Here is an 18912-nt window from a genome sequence, read left to right on the forward strand (position 1 = left end):
ACGGATTGGGGGCAGGAGGAGAAGGGGACAACAGAGGATAAGATGGCTGGATGGCATCACCGACACGATGGACATGAGTTTGAGTGAACTCTGGGAGTTGGTGATGGACAGGGAGGCCTGGCGTGCTGTGATTCATGGGGTCGGAAAGAGTCGGACATGACTGAGCGACTGAACTGAACTGAAACAGGAGGTTACAGTACAGGACCCATTACGTCCTATGGAATTCTGAGCTTCTCTGACTCTATACCATATTCCAAGTTTTGAAAATTGGCAAGTTCATGCATGATTCTCCGTAAAGTTCTTAGTAAAATCAATGTTCATTTCCGTCAAGGTGATTTTTCAGAGGAAGGGGAGGAGTTCTGGAACCAGAAGGTTGGGTGTAATTGGCACAGTGCCTGAATGGAAAACTAAGTAATGATCATCTCTCAACTTCACTTAGTAGACTCAAGCCTCTCCTCTAAAATACGGAGCTCTGGTGAAAATGTGCTGAGTTCTTCCTGCCATGAAGTGCTAACCTGAGGCGCCAGGGTGCGCACGCTGCGTGAGCCGCGAACCCCCTACCGCAGCGCACGGCTAGGAGAACGCCCCAAGCGCGACAAACGCCGGAAGTCAGCGGGGCGGACCCGGGCGGGACACATTCCGAAGCCCAGGAGCAGGGACAGCTCGGATTGGCTCGGGCCTCGTGCGACGCCGCGGCTCCGCCCCTCGGCCTATCTCACTCCATCCCGGCTCCTGCGCTGCGAGCGGCTGCAGGCCGCGATGGAAGAGCCGCCCAGCGCGAACGCCTTGACGAAAAGGGAGGCGGGGCCCCGCCGGGCCCTGAGTGACGGCCCGGGGGCGTGGCCGAGGCGGGGATGTGGGTCTAGGTACCGGTGAGAAGCCTCGCTGGGTCTCTGCTCTGGGCGCGCGGTCACAGGGTGCGCAAGCATGCGGAAGGTGGTTTTGATCACCGGGGCGAGCAGGTGAGACCTCCTTCGAGATAGTGGAGGCGGCGGGGCTGGGGTCCGAGGGGGCAGGAAGTGCCGAGCCAGATGGACCCGCCACCGACCGACCCCAGGAGCTCCTGTCGCTCACCCTGCCTCGGTGGGGTCGCGAGCCGAGACCCTGTCCGGCTTTTCCCTGGGTTCCCCTGTGCGCGAGGTACCAGGCCTGTCGGCGTCGTGAGCAGCTCAGTAACGTGCTTTCAATTAAACATGACAGCGAAAAAAAAAAGTAGAGCGTCACTAAGAGATGTGTGTCAGTGACGATCCTGTGGGTACGCAGAGAAAGGGCTCTACCCACTCAGACCTCGCCCCCTTTCCACTTTTGACTTTATCATCGCTGGCAAATTAGGCTAGGTCACCATACATTTTGTACTCTCCCAGTTTTTTTCTGTGCTAGACTTCAGCCACTAGATAAATTTCAGCGTCCAAGAATGTTAGAATACGGGGCGGGGTGGGGGGTGGGGGTGGAGTGGGATGGGGGCTGGGGGGAATATCTCATGTAACACAGTGCTCCACACCTATTATAAGTACTCTTCAGAGACTCAGAGAAAAGTAACATTTTTCTGTTAGAGCGTGGAAGGAGTGCAAGTAACCATACTGCCGATGAGTAATTTACTCCGGGGGTTGGGTATTTGGATTCAGCCTCTGTTTTACTTTTCGTTTGTAATTCAGTGAACAGTGTGTGGAGGATGAAACTAACCAAACCATTTTTCTGATTGAGGCGTTTCGGGTGGTGGATTAGGACTGAGGTTATCTTAAACGACATTTAAAGTTAACTCAGCTTTCGGTTATCTAGACATGTCCATGTTAACTAAGGCAAACCCGGCAGGTGTCCTGTGATGGGCAGAATTTTAATATGCCCTCACCTGAATAACTTTAACAGCCAGTGTGATGCTTTCTATGTTGATGTGCTTAAATAAGTCAGGCTTGATTTTGTGTTTGTTCCTTTTATAGATATTGTGATATGTGCAATCGTATATTTATAGTAAAGGCCTATTCTCAAGTGGGATGGTTTATTCATGGTGCTAGGCTCTTTGCCTGGAATCAGCTTTAAAGTCTTGGAAAAAGCCCACTTACCTAGGGTTTCACTGTTATCAGCCAACCTGGTCTGACCCCTCTCCCCGTCTACTATGTGTGGTTTCACAATGCTCTTTCTGAAGGAGGTCATTGACACATGTACTCATCCGTGGGTGGGGAAGATACCCTGGAGGAGGAAATGGCAACCCTCTCCAGTATTCTTGCCTGGAAAATTCCATGGACAGAGGAGCCTGGTGGGCAACAATCCATGGGGTCGCCAAGAGTCAGACACGACTGAGTGACTAAGCACGCAGCATGCATTCATCCCTACTTCTCTTTCCTTGTAGTCATCTTATATTTCCTTTTCCTATCTTCTACTTAATCATCTTCCTGTTGGTTATTCAGTCCTAGTACTTGAGAGGGACTTGCCTCTCCTGCCATTTGCTTTTACCTTACCCTGAAAGAGTCACCCATTCCTTAAATTAGGGATTTCTGGTGCTGCTGATAGTGGCCATGATACCAGCTGATAGAAGAGCCCTTGTCCTTGAGAAACCTAGACAGTAGAGTAAAACATGCACACTGCCAACTGCTGAGATGTTCTTTCTAGCGCTTGAGTGTCACGATTAGCATAAAATGAAAACCACTGACTCCAATACTTTGGCTACCTCATGCAACGAGTTGACTCACTGGAAAAGACTCTGATGCTGGGATTGGGGGCAGGAGGAGAAGGGGACGACAGAGAATGAGATGGCTGGATGGCATCACCGACTTGATGGACATGAGTTTGAGTGAACTCCGGGAGTTGATGATGGACAGGGAGGCCTGGCGTGCTGTTATTCATGGGGTCGCAAAGAGTCGGACACGACTGAGCAACTGAACTGAACTGACAGGATAAACTCTGTCTTAAATGCTAAAGGGCAATTCTGATTTGCAGTTATTCGGGTCATTGAGCTTTTGCCAAATGAAAGAAACACAAGCTGGACAACATCCTGCTGCTCCTGCTGCTGCTCCTTAGTCGCTTCAGTCGTGTCCGACTCTGTGCGACCCCATGGACGGCAGCCCAGCAGGCTCCCCCATCCCTGGGATTCTCCAGGCAAGAACACTGGAGTGGGTTGCCATTTCCTTCACAGCATGAAAGTGAAAAGTAAAAGTGAAGTCACTCAGTCGTGTCTGACTCTTAGCGACCCCATGGACTGCAGCCCACCAGGCTCCTCTGTCCATGGGATTTTCCAGGCAAGAGTACTGGAGTGGGGTGCCATTTCCTTCTCCTGGACAACATCCTGAGCCAGTGACTATTAGAGTTGGAGGGTTCCCCACTTCTTTACATAGTTTTTGAGTGCTTTCTGTCTACCTGGGCTCCTGTTTGGGGCTCAAGTTGACAAAATCAGTCTTCTGAGCCAGAAAGAAGTTGCCTCTATTTGGCACCATCTCATTTAATGCATATTCTGTATCTGAATTGTCCCCTCAGTGGTGTGGGCCTAGCCCTCTGCAGGCGTTTGCTGGAAGAAGATGACGCGCTTCACCTGTGCTTGGCGTGCAGGAACATGAGCAAAGCAGAAGCTGTCCGCGCCTCTCTGCTGGCCTCCCACCCCGTTGCTGAGGTCTCCATCGTGCAGCTGGATGTCAGCAGCCTGCCGTCGGTGTTCCAGGCCACCAAGGAGCTCAAGCAAAGGTCTGCGTCTTATTGGTGGCTTTTTTCTCATGTGATTGTGCAGTGCAGCAGCTAATAGAATAAGAAGGGATGGGAAAATCTATTAAAGAAATAGGTGCAGTGTAAAAAGAAGTTACACTGAGGAAATCTGAATAGTGACATACTATGCCTCGGCGTGCTGCAATTCATGGGGTCGCAAAGAGTCGTACACGACTGAGTGACTGAACTGGACTGAACTTATACCATATTTTCACTCTTAATCATAATCATGACCATTCCATGAAGATTAATTTATGAGCATATTTTGACCTACAGTCAGTTGTAAAGTCTTAGGTTAGTGTAACTCCTTTGATGTTTAAATACATTTTTTGCATCTTTGTGTCACATAAAAAAACTCCATTAAGTGTGTAAGGCAGGTATTGACAAGTGAAGATATTTCCCCAGGCCACTCACTAAAAATTTGTTCATACCGACAGTAATTGGCGTACAATAAACATTTGATAAATGTTTAGTATATGAAGGGCTAGAGTCCTTAGAATATAACTTCTCAAAAAATGTACAATAAATTGCATATAGCTACACAATGCATTTTTCTGGAGAGACAGGGCATGTTTTTTTCTTCTAAGAGGAATGAATTAGTTTAATTAATAAACTATTAATTATATTTTTGTAATTCAGGCCCTTAATAAGCAAGAGCTTCTTTATTTCCATGGACAGTAAAATGAACTTCGGTCTATATAAGGAAAGCCTTCTTGGTAAAAAAATTGGCTGAAGAATAATATATTGTATTTCATTTATGCTTGATAGCCGTCTGCATTACTGTGTTCCCTGCTCTAATGGATATCTTGGTGCTCAGATTCAAGCATTGATGGATCAGACTATATAAATTTTACTTGTCAAAGAGGAAAGATGTGAATTTTTTTTTTTTTAAAGCAAAAACCTTTCTAAGACCAGAAGGAGAGTGGGTTTAATAGAGTTGCTGCGGTACCTTATTGGGAGGACTAAGCTGGGAGGAGTATTGATCAGAGAAGATTTGATTTCAAAACCCATTACAGCTCTCTAAATTCTGTTTGAGGCCACCATCAAAAAAAGAATACTCATATATTTACCATGGCTAAATAAAAAATGTTGAGAAAGCAATGCCTTAGCTTGCTACGGCCATCATTTTTGTGCTTTCTGTCCTTCATGGACCTTCTTTATTCTAACTGCTCTAAGAGATAGCTAACAATCTTCTTTCTTGATTTTACTTGCAGGTTTCAGAGATTAGACTACGTATATCTAAATGCTGGGATCATGCCTAATCCACAGCTGAATATCAAAGCACTTTTTCGTGGTCTGTTTTCAAGGTAATTTCTATCTTCTAGATTAACTGATGGGAAGGAAGGTGTTTATTTATTTTTTGCCTAGTTTTGCCTTCAGTCCATTAAGTTAAGGGGGTGAGTGGGTGTTGAGAAGAATGAAGATAGAAAGTACATGTTGCAGCCGTGTCATAAACATGCTTTCATCTTGGTGAGGAATGTTGCAAGTCATGATTCTGTGTTCTTGGTCCCCAGATATTCCAAGGATGTTGCATGTTTTGGCAGGTCAGTTTTGGTCTGCCTGACTGTGTCCATTGGAACATTTCAGAACTAGGCAGAGTTGTCAGTGAGACTCTAATATCCAGGAAGGCAGCTTTAGAAGCATTTCTCAGCCATGTGTCAGACACTCTGACCAGTAGGCTAAGGAAATGTACAGGGCTAAATACCTTCCTGGGAGATTCTCAGGGCATATTAGTGGCTTCCAAAATGTTTAACTACAACCTACAGTAAGAAATAAATCTTTTTTGTGACCCAGTGTACTTATTCATGGACTTCCCAGGTGGCACAGTGGTAAAGAATCTGCCTTCCAATGCAGGAGACGTGGGTTTGATCCCTGGGTCAGGGAGTCCCTGGAGAAGGAAATGGCGACTAACCCATTCCCATATTCTTGCCTGGAAAATTCAGTGGACAGAGGAACCTGGCATGCTATAGTCCATGGCAAAGAGTCAGACACAACTGAGCAACTGAGCACATCCATACGTATTCATAAACAGATATTACTCTTACTTCATGCTACTTCCTATACTGCTTCTTTTATTTTACTTTTCTGCCATTCAACACACACATACCCCTACACACAAAATCACTTGCTGGTCTTGATTCACAACAGATCACTGTCTTATTGTATTCAATGCCTCAGGAATTCCCTATAATACAAAAGCCTGCTTCACTTTGTTACTTTGTTCAGCAGTTAGACATCAGTGTGCAGGCGAAGACTTTTTCTTCTTGGCATGACTGTTTTCCCCCAGGGCAGTTCACTTGTATTAGGTTGGTGCAAAAGTATTTTGGCTTTGCATGGTTGAAATTTGCTATCTGATATTAGAATACATTCTTAAATAAATGTGGTTGTGTTATACATCATTTCAGTGCACATTTCTCACTTTGTTTTTTACTATTGACTTATTACTTGCTATGTATTTTATATTTTTTTATACTAGGGAAATGATGTTAGACAAAAAGAAAATTCAAGTGATTTTGCTATTTGAGTTCAAAATTATTCATAACGCAGTGGAGACAACTTATATCAACAACACATTTGGCCCAGGAACTGCTAACAAACATACAGTGCAGTGGTTGTTTGAGAAGTTTTGCAAAGGAGACGAGATCCTTGAAGATGGGGAACTCAGTGGCCGATGGTCAGAAGATGACAGTAACCAATTGAGAACAATCGTTGAAGCTGATCCTCTTACAACTGCATCAGAAGTTGCTGAAGAACTCAGTGTTTACCATTCTACGGTAGTTTGGCATTTGAAGGAGATCGGAAAGGCGAGAAAGCTTGATAAGTGGGAGCCTCATGAGCTGACTGCAAATCAAAAAAATCGTCATTTTGAAGTGTCATCTTCTCTTATTCTATGCAAAAACAGCGAACCACTTCTCAGTCAGATTGTAATGTGCACTACAAAGGGGACTGTATATGACAACTGACAACAACCCGCTCAGTGTTTGGACCAAGAGGAAGCTCCAGAGCACTTGCTGAAGCCAAACTTGCACCCCAAAAAATGTCATGGTCACTGGTGGTGTGCTGCCATTCTGATCCACTACAGCTTTCTGAGTCCTGGTGATACCATTACATTTGAGAAGTAGGTTCACCAAATCAATGAGAAGCACCAAAAAATGCAATGCCTGTAGCTGCATTGGTCAGGAGAGGGGGCCCAGTTCTTCTCCATGCCCACACGTTGCACATCCAGTGCTTCAAAAGTTGAATGAATTGGGCTATTTAAAGTTTTGCCTCATCTACCATATTCACCTGATCTCTCGGCAACTGACTACAACTTCTTCAAGCATCTTGACAACTTTTTGCAGGGAAAACGCTTCCACAACCAGCAGGAAGCAGAAAAATGCTTTCCAAGAGTTTGTGGAATCCTGAAGCATACATTTTTATGCTACAGGAGTAAACAAACTTATTTCTCATTGGCAAAAATGGGTTGATTGTAATGGTTCCTATTTTGATTAATAAAGATATGTTTGAGCCTACTTATAATGATTTAAAATTCATGGTCTGAAACCACAATTACTTTTTCACCAACCTAATAACTTGATTTGAAATGAAGGGAAGAGAGTTTTTGCAGCAGGGTTTTGAGAGGCTCAGGTTCCTGTTGGTTGTAGGGACTATAAGTATATAAGTTGAACTGGGTGCCAGAAGGCATTTTTTGCATTTGATTTAGTGCTCAAAATAACCTGCTCTGAGAAATAAGTATTTCTGTACCTGTTATTACAGAAGCAAGGAAAATTTGGGGGGTTGGGGAAGGCAGGAGGGGGTATCTCTTTAGTATCTTCAGTTAAATAAGCTTTAAAAAGTCATACCATTGTCTTCTGCTGTTTCAGAAAAGTGATTCATATGTTCTCCACAGCTGAAGGACTGCTAACCCAGAATGACAAGATTACTCCTGATGGGCTCCAGGAGGTGTTTGAAACCAATGTCTTTGGCCACTTTATCCTGGTAAAAAGGCTTTAGGCTTAGTAAGCCAACACTTAGTGCTGCGAACCTAAACACTTGTCCAGATGTCCAGTGCTGTGTTGTTAAGCTCATTAGTTTATGGCTGGCATTACATCTTTGAGTGTTTAAATGGGGTGATTACTCTTTGAAAACATTGCTTCCCTCAAGCAGCTGGCTGGTGTAGTTTTTCCTCTGGACATCAATTTCAGAGAGCGGAAAGTAAAATATGAACACACAAGCTCTTTTAGAAACAATGAACAGAACTGGAAAGTGAACAAGTACTGTTCTGCATGGTCTTTGAAACTGGGCTTGTCATCAGACAGGATGGGGTAACAGACACTATTAGACAATACTTAGTAGTTCATCTTTTACTGTCTTGTTGTGATTTCTTAAGCATCCAGACTGCTGTATCACAATTCCAGGCATACATATAAAGCTAAGCCAGGGATGTGCAAATTGCCTAAGTTGTTCTGTGCTCTTGCCTCACAGTTAGTGTCATAAGACTGCTTTACTATCTAGATTAAGTAATGCCCAGCTCTTGTGCCAGTTGCTTTTAATTCTTTGGTATTAGAAGAACTCTTTCTGATGCATAGAATTTGTATTTCTGACACTTTTAGTTAGATTTATGATCATTTTTTTTCCACCTCAAATGTAATTTCCCTCATAATTGGACCTCCTTGAGGGCTAGCTGTAAATATAAATATAATGATTTAAGATGTACATAAACATTGGAATATTGTGAAACCACTAAAAGAAAAGATCTTTTGCACTTAGATGGGATAGCTATTAGTATTTTATTATTGAGAAGAAACAGCTGATTGTACTATGTATAGTGTGACCTCATTTGTGTAAACAAATAGACAAATATATATCTATTTCTAGACTGATACAAATGAAATTGGGAACCCCTTTGAACTGGGGTACCAGAATATCAGGAGTGAATGTGAAATTCATGTGTCATTCTAGATCCTTCAGCGCTTAAAAAAAAAATGTGGTATTGCTTTTTCAGTGATAAAAGTTAAAATATAGTCAGGATAGGATTGAATTCATATCTGATCATCTTTTATAACTCTTCAGAGATTCCTCTAATATATCTCTTATGTTTTTATAATCCTCTCATTCTTTGCCCTCTTTTTGAATTATTAAATTAATTGGCAATGATAGAGGGTAAGTTAATGTTACTATTAATAGTCTGTCAATTTTTGATGGATCTACTGTTTAAAAAATCAAGTTGTTAAGGAAATCGAGTATTTTGGGGTAATCCAGGTTGGGGGAATGGCAGAGGAGAGTTGTGACCAAAGGCACAATTATCACAGGTGTCCTGATGACATGACTTAACATTGTGTATCCTTATGTAGGTAGGCCTAACAGCAGGGATTTGGGGATTGATTTATCAAATAAAATAACAGGAAGGTTTATGATGCCTTCTCTCCGAATTAGTTTTAGGAATCTTACTGCTTTGTGGAACACAAACTTGGATTCTCGGTCCAGGTGTAAATGCATTATATGAATGGGTCCATCCCCAGTGTGATTATAAATGATCAAACTTTTTGGGCTGTTAAAAGACTAGAGATAATTTCTGTAAAGTTCCAGGTACAGTGCAGTACGCATTGTGGAACCAGATAACTGAGTTAATCTCATGTTCATGGATTCTCTTGATTTGATGTAAATATTCATTGCAGATCTGGAAGCATTCCTAGATATTTCTTTAATAAACTTCTAGTTATAGGATAGCTCTAGATTTACAGAATTATTGCAGAGAGAGTTTCTTCATAGCCTAGGCCTAGTTTCCTCTATTATTATTATCTTTTGGCTGCATCATCCTGCTTGCGAGATCTTAGTTCCCCAACGTGGACTTGAACCTGCATCCCCTTGCATTAGAAGCTTGGAGTATTAACCACTGGACCACCAGGGAAGTCCCAGTTTCCTCTGTTATTAACATCCTGCATAGTTTGGTAGATTGTCAGTTAGTGAACCAATGTGGATATATTACTATTAATGAAACTCCATGCTTTATTCAGATTTCTTCAATTTTGTGTGATACCGTTTTTCAGTTTCTAGCATCCCATTTAGTAGTTAAATCTCACATTACATTTAGTAGTCAAATCTCCTTAGGCTCTTCTTGGCCGTGATAATTTCTCATACTTTCCTTGTTTTTGATGATAGTCTGTTAACTTTTGGGGATTACTGCTCAGGTGTTTTGTACATGGTCCCTTATTGGGATGTGTCTGTTTTCCTCATGATTAGATTTGACAAAATGTGTTTTTGAAAGGAAGGCACAGAGATAGACTGCCGGTCTCGTCACATCCTGTCAGTATGTCTTATTAGTGCTGATGCTGTCTTTGATCCGCTGAATTGAAGTAGTGTTTGTCAGGTTTTCCTTTGTAAAGTTACTTCTTTCTCCCTTTACATGTAGTAGTCTTGTGGAAGAAAGTTACTTTGTGTAACCCACACTTGGGTGTGCTTGGCCTTCTTAGACACGGAGTAGCTATATGAATTATTTGGAGTTTTTCTGCAAGGGAGATATGTCTGTTCTTCTCTACTTAATTCTTTATTCAACCACTTATTTATTGGCCTATTATTCCTTTGTAAAGCTGAGTAAAGGCATTTGTTACATCCATGCAGATTCATGGATATGTATTTTCTCCTTTGAATTATAAACATTATTTTCTTACTCGAATTATTTTAGCTTGGGCCATTGGACCTCTTTCAGTCGGAACTTTTATATCTGTTTCAAAAACTTTTATTGAAGTATAGTTGATTTACAACGTTGTATTAGTTTCAGGTGTACAGAAAAATGATTAAGTTATATATACATGTATATGTATGTGTATATCTATATACACATATGTCTTCTTTTTCAGATTCTTTTCCTGTATAGGTTATTACAAAATATTGAGTATAGTTCTCTGTGCTATACAGTAGGTCCTTGTTGGTTATCTATTTTATATCTATTTTATCTCTGTTATGTCTATCTATATCTATTTTTTATCTATTTATATCTCTTTTATATCTATATTTATCTTACCTATTTTATATCTAGTAATGTGTCCCCACACCTTTACCCTTGGGTAACTGCAAATTTGTTTTCTGTGTCTGTGAGTCTATTTCTATTTTGTAAATAAATCTTTCTGTGTCACTTTTTTCTGGATTTCACATATAGGTGATGTCATGGATTCGTCTTTCTCTGACTTCAGTTAGTGTGGTAATCTCTAGGTTCACCCATGTTGCTGCAAACGGCATGATTGTGTTCATTTTAAGGTTGAGTGATATTCCACTGTGTGTGTGTGTGTGCACACAGCACATCTTTACCCATCCATCTAGCAGTGGACATTTAGGTGGTTTCCACGTCTTGGCTGTTGTAAACAGTGCCGCCATGTGCATCATGGTGTGTATGTCTGTTTGAAGTACGTTTCGGTAGCTCTGTTCTCAGTCGAGCTCTGTCATACTGTTCTCCATAGTGGTGGTACCAATTTGTAGTCCCATCAGCAGTTTAAGAGGTTTCCTTTCTCTCTGTACCCGTTCCAGCATTTGTTATTTGTAGACTGGTGAGGTGATACCTCATTGTATTAATAGTTGTGATTAGCATTTCTCTAATAATGAATGATGTTAAAAATCTTTTCATGTGTGTCTTGGCCATCTGTGTATCTCCTTTGGAGAAATGTCTATTTAGATCGTCTACCCATATTTTGATTGGGTTGTTTGTTTTTTGATATTGAACTGAATAAGCTGTTTGTATATTTTGGAATTAATCCCTTATGGGTCGCATTGTTTGTCAATATTTTCTCCCATTCTGTAGGTTGTATTTTTTTATATTTATTTTTTCAATTTATTGTTTTATTTATAGTTTCCTTTGCTGTGCAAATGCCTTTAAGTTTAACTAGATCCCATTTGTTTAGCTTTGTTTTTATTTTCATTACTCTAGGAGGTGTATCCAAAAAGATATTGCTGTGATTTATGTCAAAGAGTGTTCTGCCTATGTTTTCCTACAGGAGTTTAATAGTATCTGGTCTTACATTTAGATCTTTTATCCATTTTGAGTTTACTTTTGACTGTGGTATTAGAGAATGTTTGAATTTCATTCACTTGCATGTAGCTGTCCAGTTTTCCCCATACCAGTTACTGAAGAGACCTTCTTTTCACACTGTATGTGCTTTCCTCCCTTGTAGATTGCTTGACCATAGGTGCGTGGGTTTATTTCCAGGCTTTCTGTCCTGTGGAACTTCTGTATCTTTGACACAGCCTCATCATTGTGGCTTTCTGGTTTTGTTCTGACACTACATGATATTTACGACTCACGTTATATATTTCCTATCCCAGTCTCAGAATCAGACATTTCTCTGAACAGATCTGTTTCCTTTTATTGGAGAATGGTATTAGAAAACAAGGTCTGGTGCTCCATGCTGTTGAGATAGCATTTGCTTGTAGGCCCTCTCAGCTCACAGAGCAAGGACATATCTTCTTGTTGTTCAGGCTCCCAGTCGTGTCTGACTCTTTGCGGCCCCATGGAACTGTAGCACACCAGGCCTCCCTGTCCCTCACCATCTCCCGAGTTTGCCCAAGTTCATGTCCATTTCATCTGTGATGCCATGCAGCCATCTCCTCCTTTGATGCCCTCTTCTCTTTCTGCCCTCCATCTTTCCCAGCATTAGGGACTTTTCCAGTGAGTCAGCCGTTTGCATCAGAGGACAAAAATGCTGGAGCTTCAGCTTCAGTCCTTCCAATGAATATTCAGGGTTGACTTTCCTTAGGATTTGACTAGTATAATCTCCTTGCTGTCCAAGGGATTCTCAGGAGTCTTCTCCAGCACCACAGTTTGAAGGCATCAATTCTTTGGCATTCTGGCTTCTTTACGGTCTAGTTCTCACAACCGTACGTGACCACTGGGAAGACCATAGCCTTGACTATACAGACCTTTTTGGCAGAGTAATGTCTCTGCTTTTCAACATACTGTCTAGCTTTGTCATAGCTTTCCTGCCAAGAAGCAATTGTCTTCTAATTTCATGGTTGCAGTCACCGTGCACAGAGATTTTAGAGCCCAAGAAGAGGATATCTGTCACTGCTTCTACCATTTCCCCTTCTATTTGCCATGAAGTAATGGGGCTGGATGTCATGATCTTAGTTTTTTTAATATTTAGTCTTAAGATGGTTCTTCTTTCTCCTCCTTCACCCTCATCAAGAGGCTCTCTAGTTCCTCTTCCCTTTCTGCCATTAGAGTGGTATCATCTGCATATCTGAAGTTGTTGTTTTTCCCGCCTATCTTGATTCCAGCTTGTAACTCATCCAGCCTGGCATTTCTCATGATGTGCTCAGCATATAGGTTAAACAAACAGGGTGACAGCAGACAGCCCTGTGGTATTCCTTTCTCAAACTTAAACTAATCGGTTGTTCCATTTCTAACTGTTGCTTCTTGACCCACATACAGGTTTCTCAGGAGATAGGTAAGATGGTCTGGTATTCCTATCTCTTTAAGAGCTTTCCGCAGTTTGTTATGATCCACACAGTCAAAGGCTTTAGCGTAGTTGATGAAACAGACGTAGATGTTTTTCTAGAATTCAAGGAAATATCTATGTGTATGCTAACCCATTTATATATAAATATCTATAAGTATTTTGTATGTAACCATCTGAATCTTTATTAAGCTAAACATGAGTTCCCACTGATGTCTCTGACTTTAATCCCTTACTACATGGATCAGTCTAAACTCCTTCTCTTGCTTACTTGTGTCCCACTCTACCAATGACACACCTGTTCAGTTCTAGTGTACATTTATATTGGTTTCAAAATTGTTATCTTGTAATCCCTTAGTATTTTGATACTTTTTTTTTGTTTCTCTTATTCCTCATTCAGATTCAGGAACTGGAACCTCTCCTATGTCACAGTGAGAGTCCATCTCAGCTCATTTGGACATCATCTCGCAACGCAAAGAAATCTAATTTCAGCCTTGAGGATGTCCAGCACAGCAAAGGCCAGGAGCCCTACAGCTCTTCCAAATACGCTATTGACCTTCTGAGTGTGGCTTTGAACAGAAACTTCAACCATCAGGTAGCTTGTCTCAGTGATATGGAGATGGCAGGGCAGTGTTTTCTGAACCAGCACTGATTGCTTAGTAAAGTGGCTGCCTCTCTATTGTCATGTGCAGATGAAGTATTGTTTCTTGAGCAGGATTGCTGTGAGGACAAGCTAAGACATGACAAAGAGCGGCAGTGGATGTATCGGAAGTTTTAGGGCAGAGATAATGAGCTCTGAACTTGTAGGGATATGGGGCTTCATTTACCAGTCTGTAGCTCCTCTGGAGCTATAATTTATATAACAGAATGACACTACTAACGATATCCATAGCCCCTATTAAGCATTTGCCATATGTATCATTTAATACCTTTCCCATCACAGTGAGGTGGGTCTGAGTATTTCCATTTTCTTATGAGGACACTAAAGTTTGGAGTCCTTATTAAAGTCATTTACCCAGAAGTCACACAGTTAGTGAAGGGTGGAGCTCAAGGCTGTCCAACTTCATAGCTTGGACTTTTCCCATTAAGCCATGCTGCCACCCAGTGTTTGTTCTATCCAGTGTTACAGGACAGTTGATAGTTAGAAAGCCCTTGAGGCTGCAGAGCTCTGTCTTTGTGAGGACTGGGTTGAGAGAGCAGTCCTTGTCAGACATGCTGGCTTCTTGTGGCCTCTGTGGTCTGGAACTTAGTGCTTCTTTGTATGTTTCTCTTGCCCAGGTCTAAATTTTTAACTGGAAATCTCCAGTGTCTCCTGTGGGCATTTTTCTTTGTTTGCCTTGACTGTGTTTTTTGAATGTGGGACTGGAGAGTAATTTAATTCCAACAATATTTACAAAAACTGACCATTTTTAGGGTACTGACCCAGGCTTAGAATTGAGGAGGAAGGAGAAATAAAAAGACAGTGCAGAAACTATTTGCCCTTAAGGGGCCATTTTTGATCATCCATTAGATACAGCGGTCTAAACCTTATGTAATGGTCTAGACCTGGTTGATTCTGGAATGGAGACCTTCATCAGCTGGAATTCTCACTTCTGAGAACTGGCTCTTAGGATCAAACCTCCTAGTGAAGAGGATGGTATAAAAGTAGAAGCTATGAGCATATTCTCTAGAACTGCTTTTGAATCCTGGCTCTGTCACCTTGGACAGATTGTTTAATGTCTTTGTACTTCCAGTTTCCTCATCTGAGAAACAGGGTTAATAATAGTGTTTGCTCATAGATTTGCTGGGAGGACTGAGTGATTGGAGTGGTATGAGGCATTCACAACAGTGCTTTGTGTTAGAATGTGTGTGTGTCTATGTATGTAACTGTACATATGTGGGAGGTATGTGTACTTATGTGCATGCATATGTGCGTGAGTGTGCCTTGCCACGTGCACATGTGTGGGTTTTGTGGGTTTGTGAACATGTGTGTGAAGGTGACTATGTGCAGTTATGTCCTCACGGGTGTAGGTGTCTGGTCACGTGGTCTGCATCGGTCCATGCACGTGCTTGTGTGTGTGTTTGTTGGCTGCTGTTGTTATTATTGTTATTATTCAGGCTCAGTGTGTTGGTCCACTTGGGAGCCTCCTCCTGAGATTTCTTGGGATGTTTAAAAACTTGTCACAACTTCTGTCCTCTGGAAACTCCCTTTTAGGGATAAGGTCAGAATAGATTTAGCTTCTTTTTTCATAAAAAGTTCTGAAATTTTGCTTGTCTCAATTGTCAAGTTTTGGGATTTCATCTTTATTTTAAAAAAGGAGACTTAGCTAATGCTGCCACCTCCTTTAAAATCGGCGTGATTGCTTTTTGGCTCTTGATGTTTCTACCTTGACTTTTATGAATAAAGAAATAGCTATGAAAGAACTACCTCCTGTCGAAGACTTGTATGACTGGAAATGTTGGGTCCCTGTGGGCTGCCTGATAGACTTTACCTGTCCATGAATGAGCCCTCCCCTCATACAGCCACAGAAACACTCAGGGTCATCATCCCTTCAGATCAAATGTGTGAAGGGACTTCAGTTTAGAGAAGACGGCCTCCTTGCTTGTTTCTTTTGTTGCTCAATGTCAGAAAGTCGTGTGTGTTGAAAGCCCTGGATTTTAGTTCACAGATGTCTTCATTTAGGGCTGAATAGGTCCTAACTGTCCCTGGCTAGTTCCCAGAATAAGAAATTCTCCTTAGCTATCTTTGGGGAAAAATATTTGGGAAGAATTTTTGGTCTGTAAAATTCCTGACTTTTTTCAGAGGACTGCTGGTAAATCAAGGGGATTCTCAGGTCTAAATTATCCACATCAGGCACCGCCAGGCCCTGCAGCAGTGAATAAAGGAAGCCAGCCTTCTAGCTTCCGACACTCAGGGTGCTCTCTGTCCCCTGAACTGACTGTGCTATCCTGGTACTTTCTATTTTTGTTTAAAAGGAAAAGAAAAAGGTAAAAGTAATAAAAATATGAATTAAAGTGAAAGTGAAAGTCAGGCATGTCCAACTGACTTCGTGTTTGCAACTCCATGGACTATACAGTCCATAGAATTCTCCAGGCTGAAGTCCTGGAGCGGGTAGCCTTTCCCTTCTCCAGGGGTTCTTCCCAACCCAGGGATAGAACCCAGGTCTTCCACACTGCAGGCAGATTTTTTACCAGCTGAGCCAGCAGGGAAGCCTATGAATTGAAATAGTCAATATCAAAATAACGTGAAATGTGGTGAAAATTAAACCAAGTAAACTAGTAAAACAAATCCCAGTGTTCCAAGGATTTCTAAAGATCATCAAGTATGCTTTCTATTATTAATATGTGCCATGTGTTAACTGGGGCTCTTTTTATAGGACAGATCTTTCTAAAATGATGAGTCCAGGGCTAAGAACCTGATTTAGAGATCTTCAGTTAGAGGAGGTCTTTGTGGAATCATATCCACCTCTCTGGTGCCTCACGCTAGAGCCCTGGGCCTGTGTACCTGCAGGAAACAGAGACACACTTGAGGTTTAGCTGTCTGTATTTCCTAGAGTAGAAACTTCTTTCAGGCAAAAACTTTCTTTGTATGGCTTTCTTATCTCTAACAGCTCATTTTGATTGGCCAACTGATCTTCAGTTAACCCATGGAAAACTCAGGTAACCAGTCCTACTTTTCTCATCCAGATTCAGGCGTGGTTATTTGTTCTCTAAGTTACTTGAGAATAAAAGACTTTATCGAGTGCCTCTCATAGTGAGTTTTCAGTATGTGATTCTTGAACTAAAATGGTCTACCCAGCTTCAAGGACAATTTAGAGCATCAAGCCCTGGCTTCCTGGCTCATTTGTGTTTCTCCTCTATTAACTGACATAGGGGTGGGCTCATTGTATATTGAATTAAAATGAACTGCCACCCTTCTTTGTGTTCCCAGGGTCTGTATTCCAGTGTAGTGTGCCCAGGTACGATGTTGACCAATTTGACATATGGAATTCTACCTCCCTTTGTGTGGATGTTAATCATGCCAATCATATGGCTGGTAAGTGATAAATGCATCTTTTCTTAATTTACTTAAGCTGTTCAAGTTGAAACCAAAAAGATGTATTTAAGGTTTGGGAAGTGCTTTAAGTAATTGAACTTGAAGGTGGCAGAATTCCATTTCACTCAAAAGTTTTGCTGTTACTTACCATGTAACCTTTGCTTCACACTGCCTCATACTGCCACTGTACCACCATCTTAGTGTGTGCTTTTCGTTAAGGGAATGTTTCTTTGATCACGCACCATATAGCCCAGAAGTTCTATGATTATATAATTTTGAGAAACCTGTGTTAAGTGATATCAAACTGGATTTCTCTGAGCTTTTAATACAGTCAGTTGCATTAAAATTTCCCAAGGAGGGTATGATTGTGCATTGTATGATCACAGTATCATGTTTTTGCTTGTTTGTTTGTATTTTGAGCATCCCTCCAGCACTCATTAGAAAATGCTGCTTTCAGGAAATGTCCTTCCCTTGTAGAGCTCAGGGAGAAATATCCTTCTGTTTATGGCATGGAAAAAAGTTGAGAAGGACATATGCCTTCATGTTAAAAGTGGTTGACTTGGAGTAATGGAGATTAAATGATGGAAATTATTTCTTGTTTAGATTTATTATCTGAAAACGAAAAAATGCTCTATAATAAGAAATGCAGTTTGTCTTTTTTTAACATTTGAATGGATAATACTTTTGTGACTCTAGACCACCACAAAATGACTACTGTTTTCTTTTTCTCAGTTACGCTTTTTTGCAAATGCTTTCACGCTGACACCTCACAATGGAACAGAAGCACTGGTATGTTACTAGAGTTTTAACATGTATTCACTCCACAGATGTAGACTGTAAGTTCACTGGATTAGTAACAATCTTAACAGAAAAAATGAGAATAAGCAAGGTCCTATTTAGGACTAAGGTGAATCATAAGGCAAAATGCTGGTCATTAGGAGTGAACTTTGAAAGTTCAGTATGTTTCCTGGCACTGAATACTGTGGTTCTGGGGTCAGCACTTCTGTAGAAGCAAGAGACATGAACAGCCAGAGGAGAGCAGAGTATGGAATACTGTAGGGCCAGGCAAAGCAAGATGTTGGCTGGGCAGTCTGTGAGATTTCCCACGGAGAAGGTGTGTTTCATGGGTCAAGAGTAGAGGCGACAAAGCCCAACTCCATTTCCCAATATGAAGATTCTCTTTTCATTTATTAATAATGGAGAATCAAGTTATTAACTTGATTAGAAAACCAATTTGTTTCCTTAAGTCACTCATGCAAATGGAGTGCATGTTTCCTCATCAATGGCAGACATTACTAATGGATCATAATACTCTGTTCTGTTGTACGTACATGATGTCTCTGAATATTTTTCAACTAAAGGCCCCAAAGACATTCCCTACCAGTGGATGAGAATTGTCATACAAGATGAAATTTATTTGTCCTCTGTGCTTTATACCATCTGGTTGAAATTCCACTGTATTAAAAGTCAGTTCTGTGTGTGTGTTTCCCTCACTCCACTTAGCTCCTTCAGGATTTTTGCTCTGTATTTTGGAAACCTGAGAGCCTATCACTATGGTATTCATACTTAACAGATTCTTAAATCATAGCTGAATTTAAATTAACTCAGGAAAACACTAAGGGAATTGACTTGGCACTTTTGTTCTGGTAAACATTGCAGAAAGAAATGCATTTATTGTAGAGAGACAAATTGATAATAGAAGCAAATAATTTTAAACTAATTTTACTTATTTCTTAATATATTTGTCAAGCCATTTAAAATAATGAATGATCGTTTAGGGGT

At 41.2% G+C, this 18912-nt stretch overlaps 1 protein-coding gene across 3 annotated transcripts in view; it reads left to right on the top strand.

Moving 5' to 3' along the window:
- Window positions 1-729: 729 nt before the first annotated feature.
- The window catches only part of HSD17B7 (hydroxysteroid 17-beta dehydrogenase 7), a 29516-nt gene continuing 11333 nt past the window's right edge, over window positions 730-18912 (top strand). The window contains exons 1-7 of one of the 3 annotated variants that reach the window (XM_055402713.2): window positions 753-962; window positions 3469-3672; window positions 4905-4997; window positions 7554-7668; window positions 13516-13710; window positions 17026-17130; window positions 17863-17919. In XM_055402713.2, coding sequence (XP_055258688.1) covers window positions 928-962; window positions 3469-3672; window positions 4905-4997; window positions 7554-7668; window positions 13516-13710; window positions 17026-17130; window positions 17863-17919 — 804 coding nt within the window. In that variant the 5' untranslated portion in view covers window positions 753-927. Of the gene's footprint in view, window positions 963-3468; window positions 3673-4904; window positions 4998-6166; window positions 7307-7553; window positions 7669-13515; window positions 13711-17025; window positions 17131-17862; window positions 17920-18912 lie in introns of those variants that run through there. The other 2 variants (XM_055402715.2, XM_055402714.2) reach the window with 2 other exon arrangements.

This window comes from Moschus berezovskii, chromosome 4 (genome assembly GCF_049115385.1).
Source record: "Moschus berezovskii isolate FMDL1 chromosome 4, NW_MosBer_1.0, whole genome shotgun sequence".
Lineage (NCBI taxonomy): Eukaryota > Metazoa > Chordata > Mammalia > Artiodactyla > Moschidae > Moschus > Moschus berezovskii.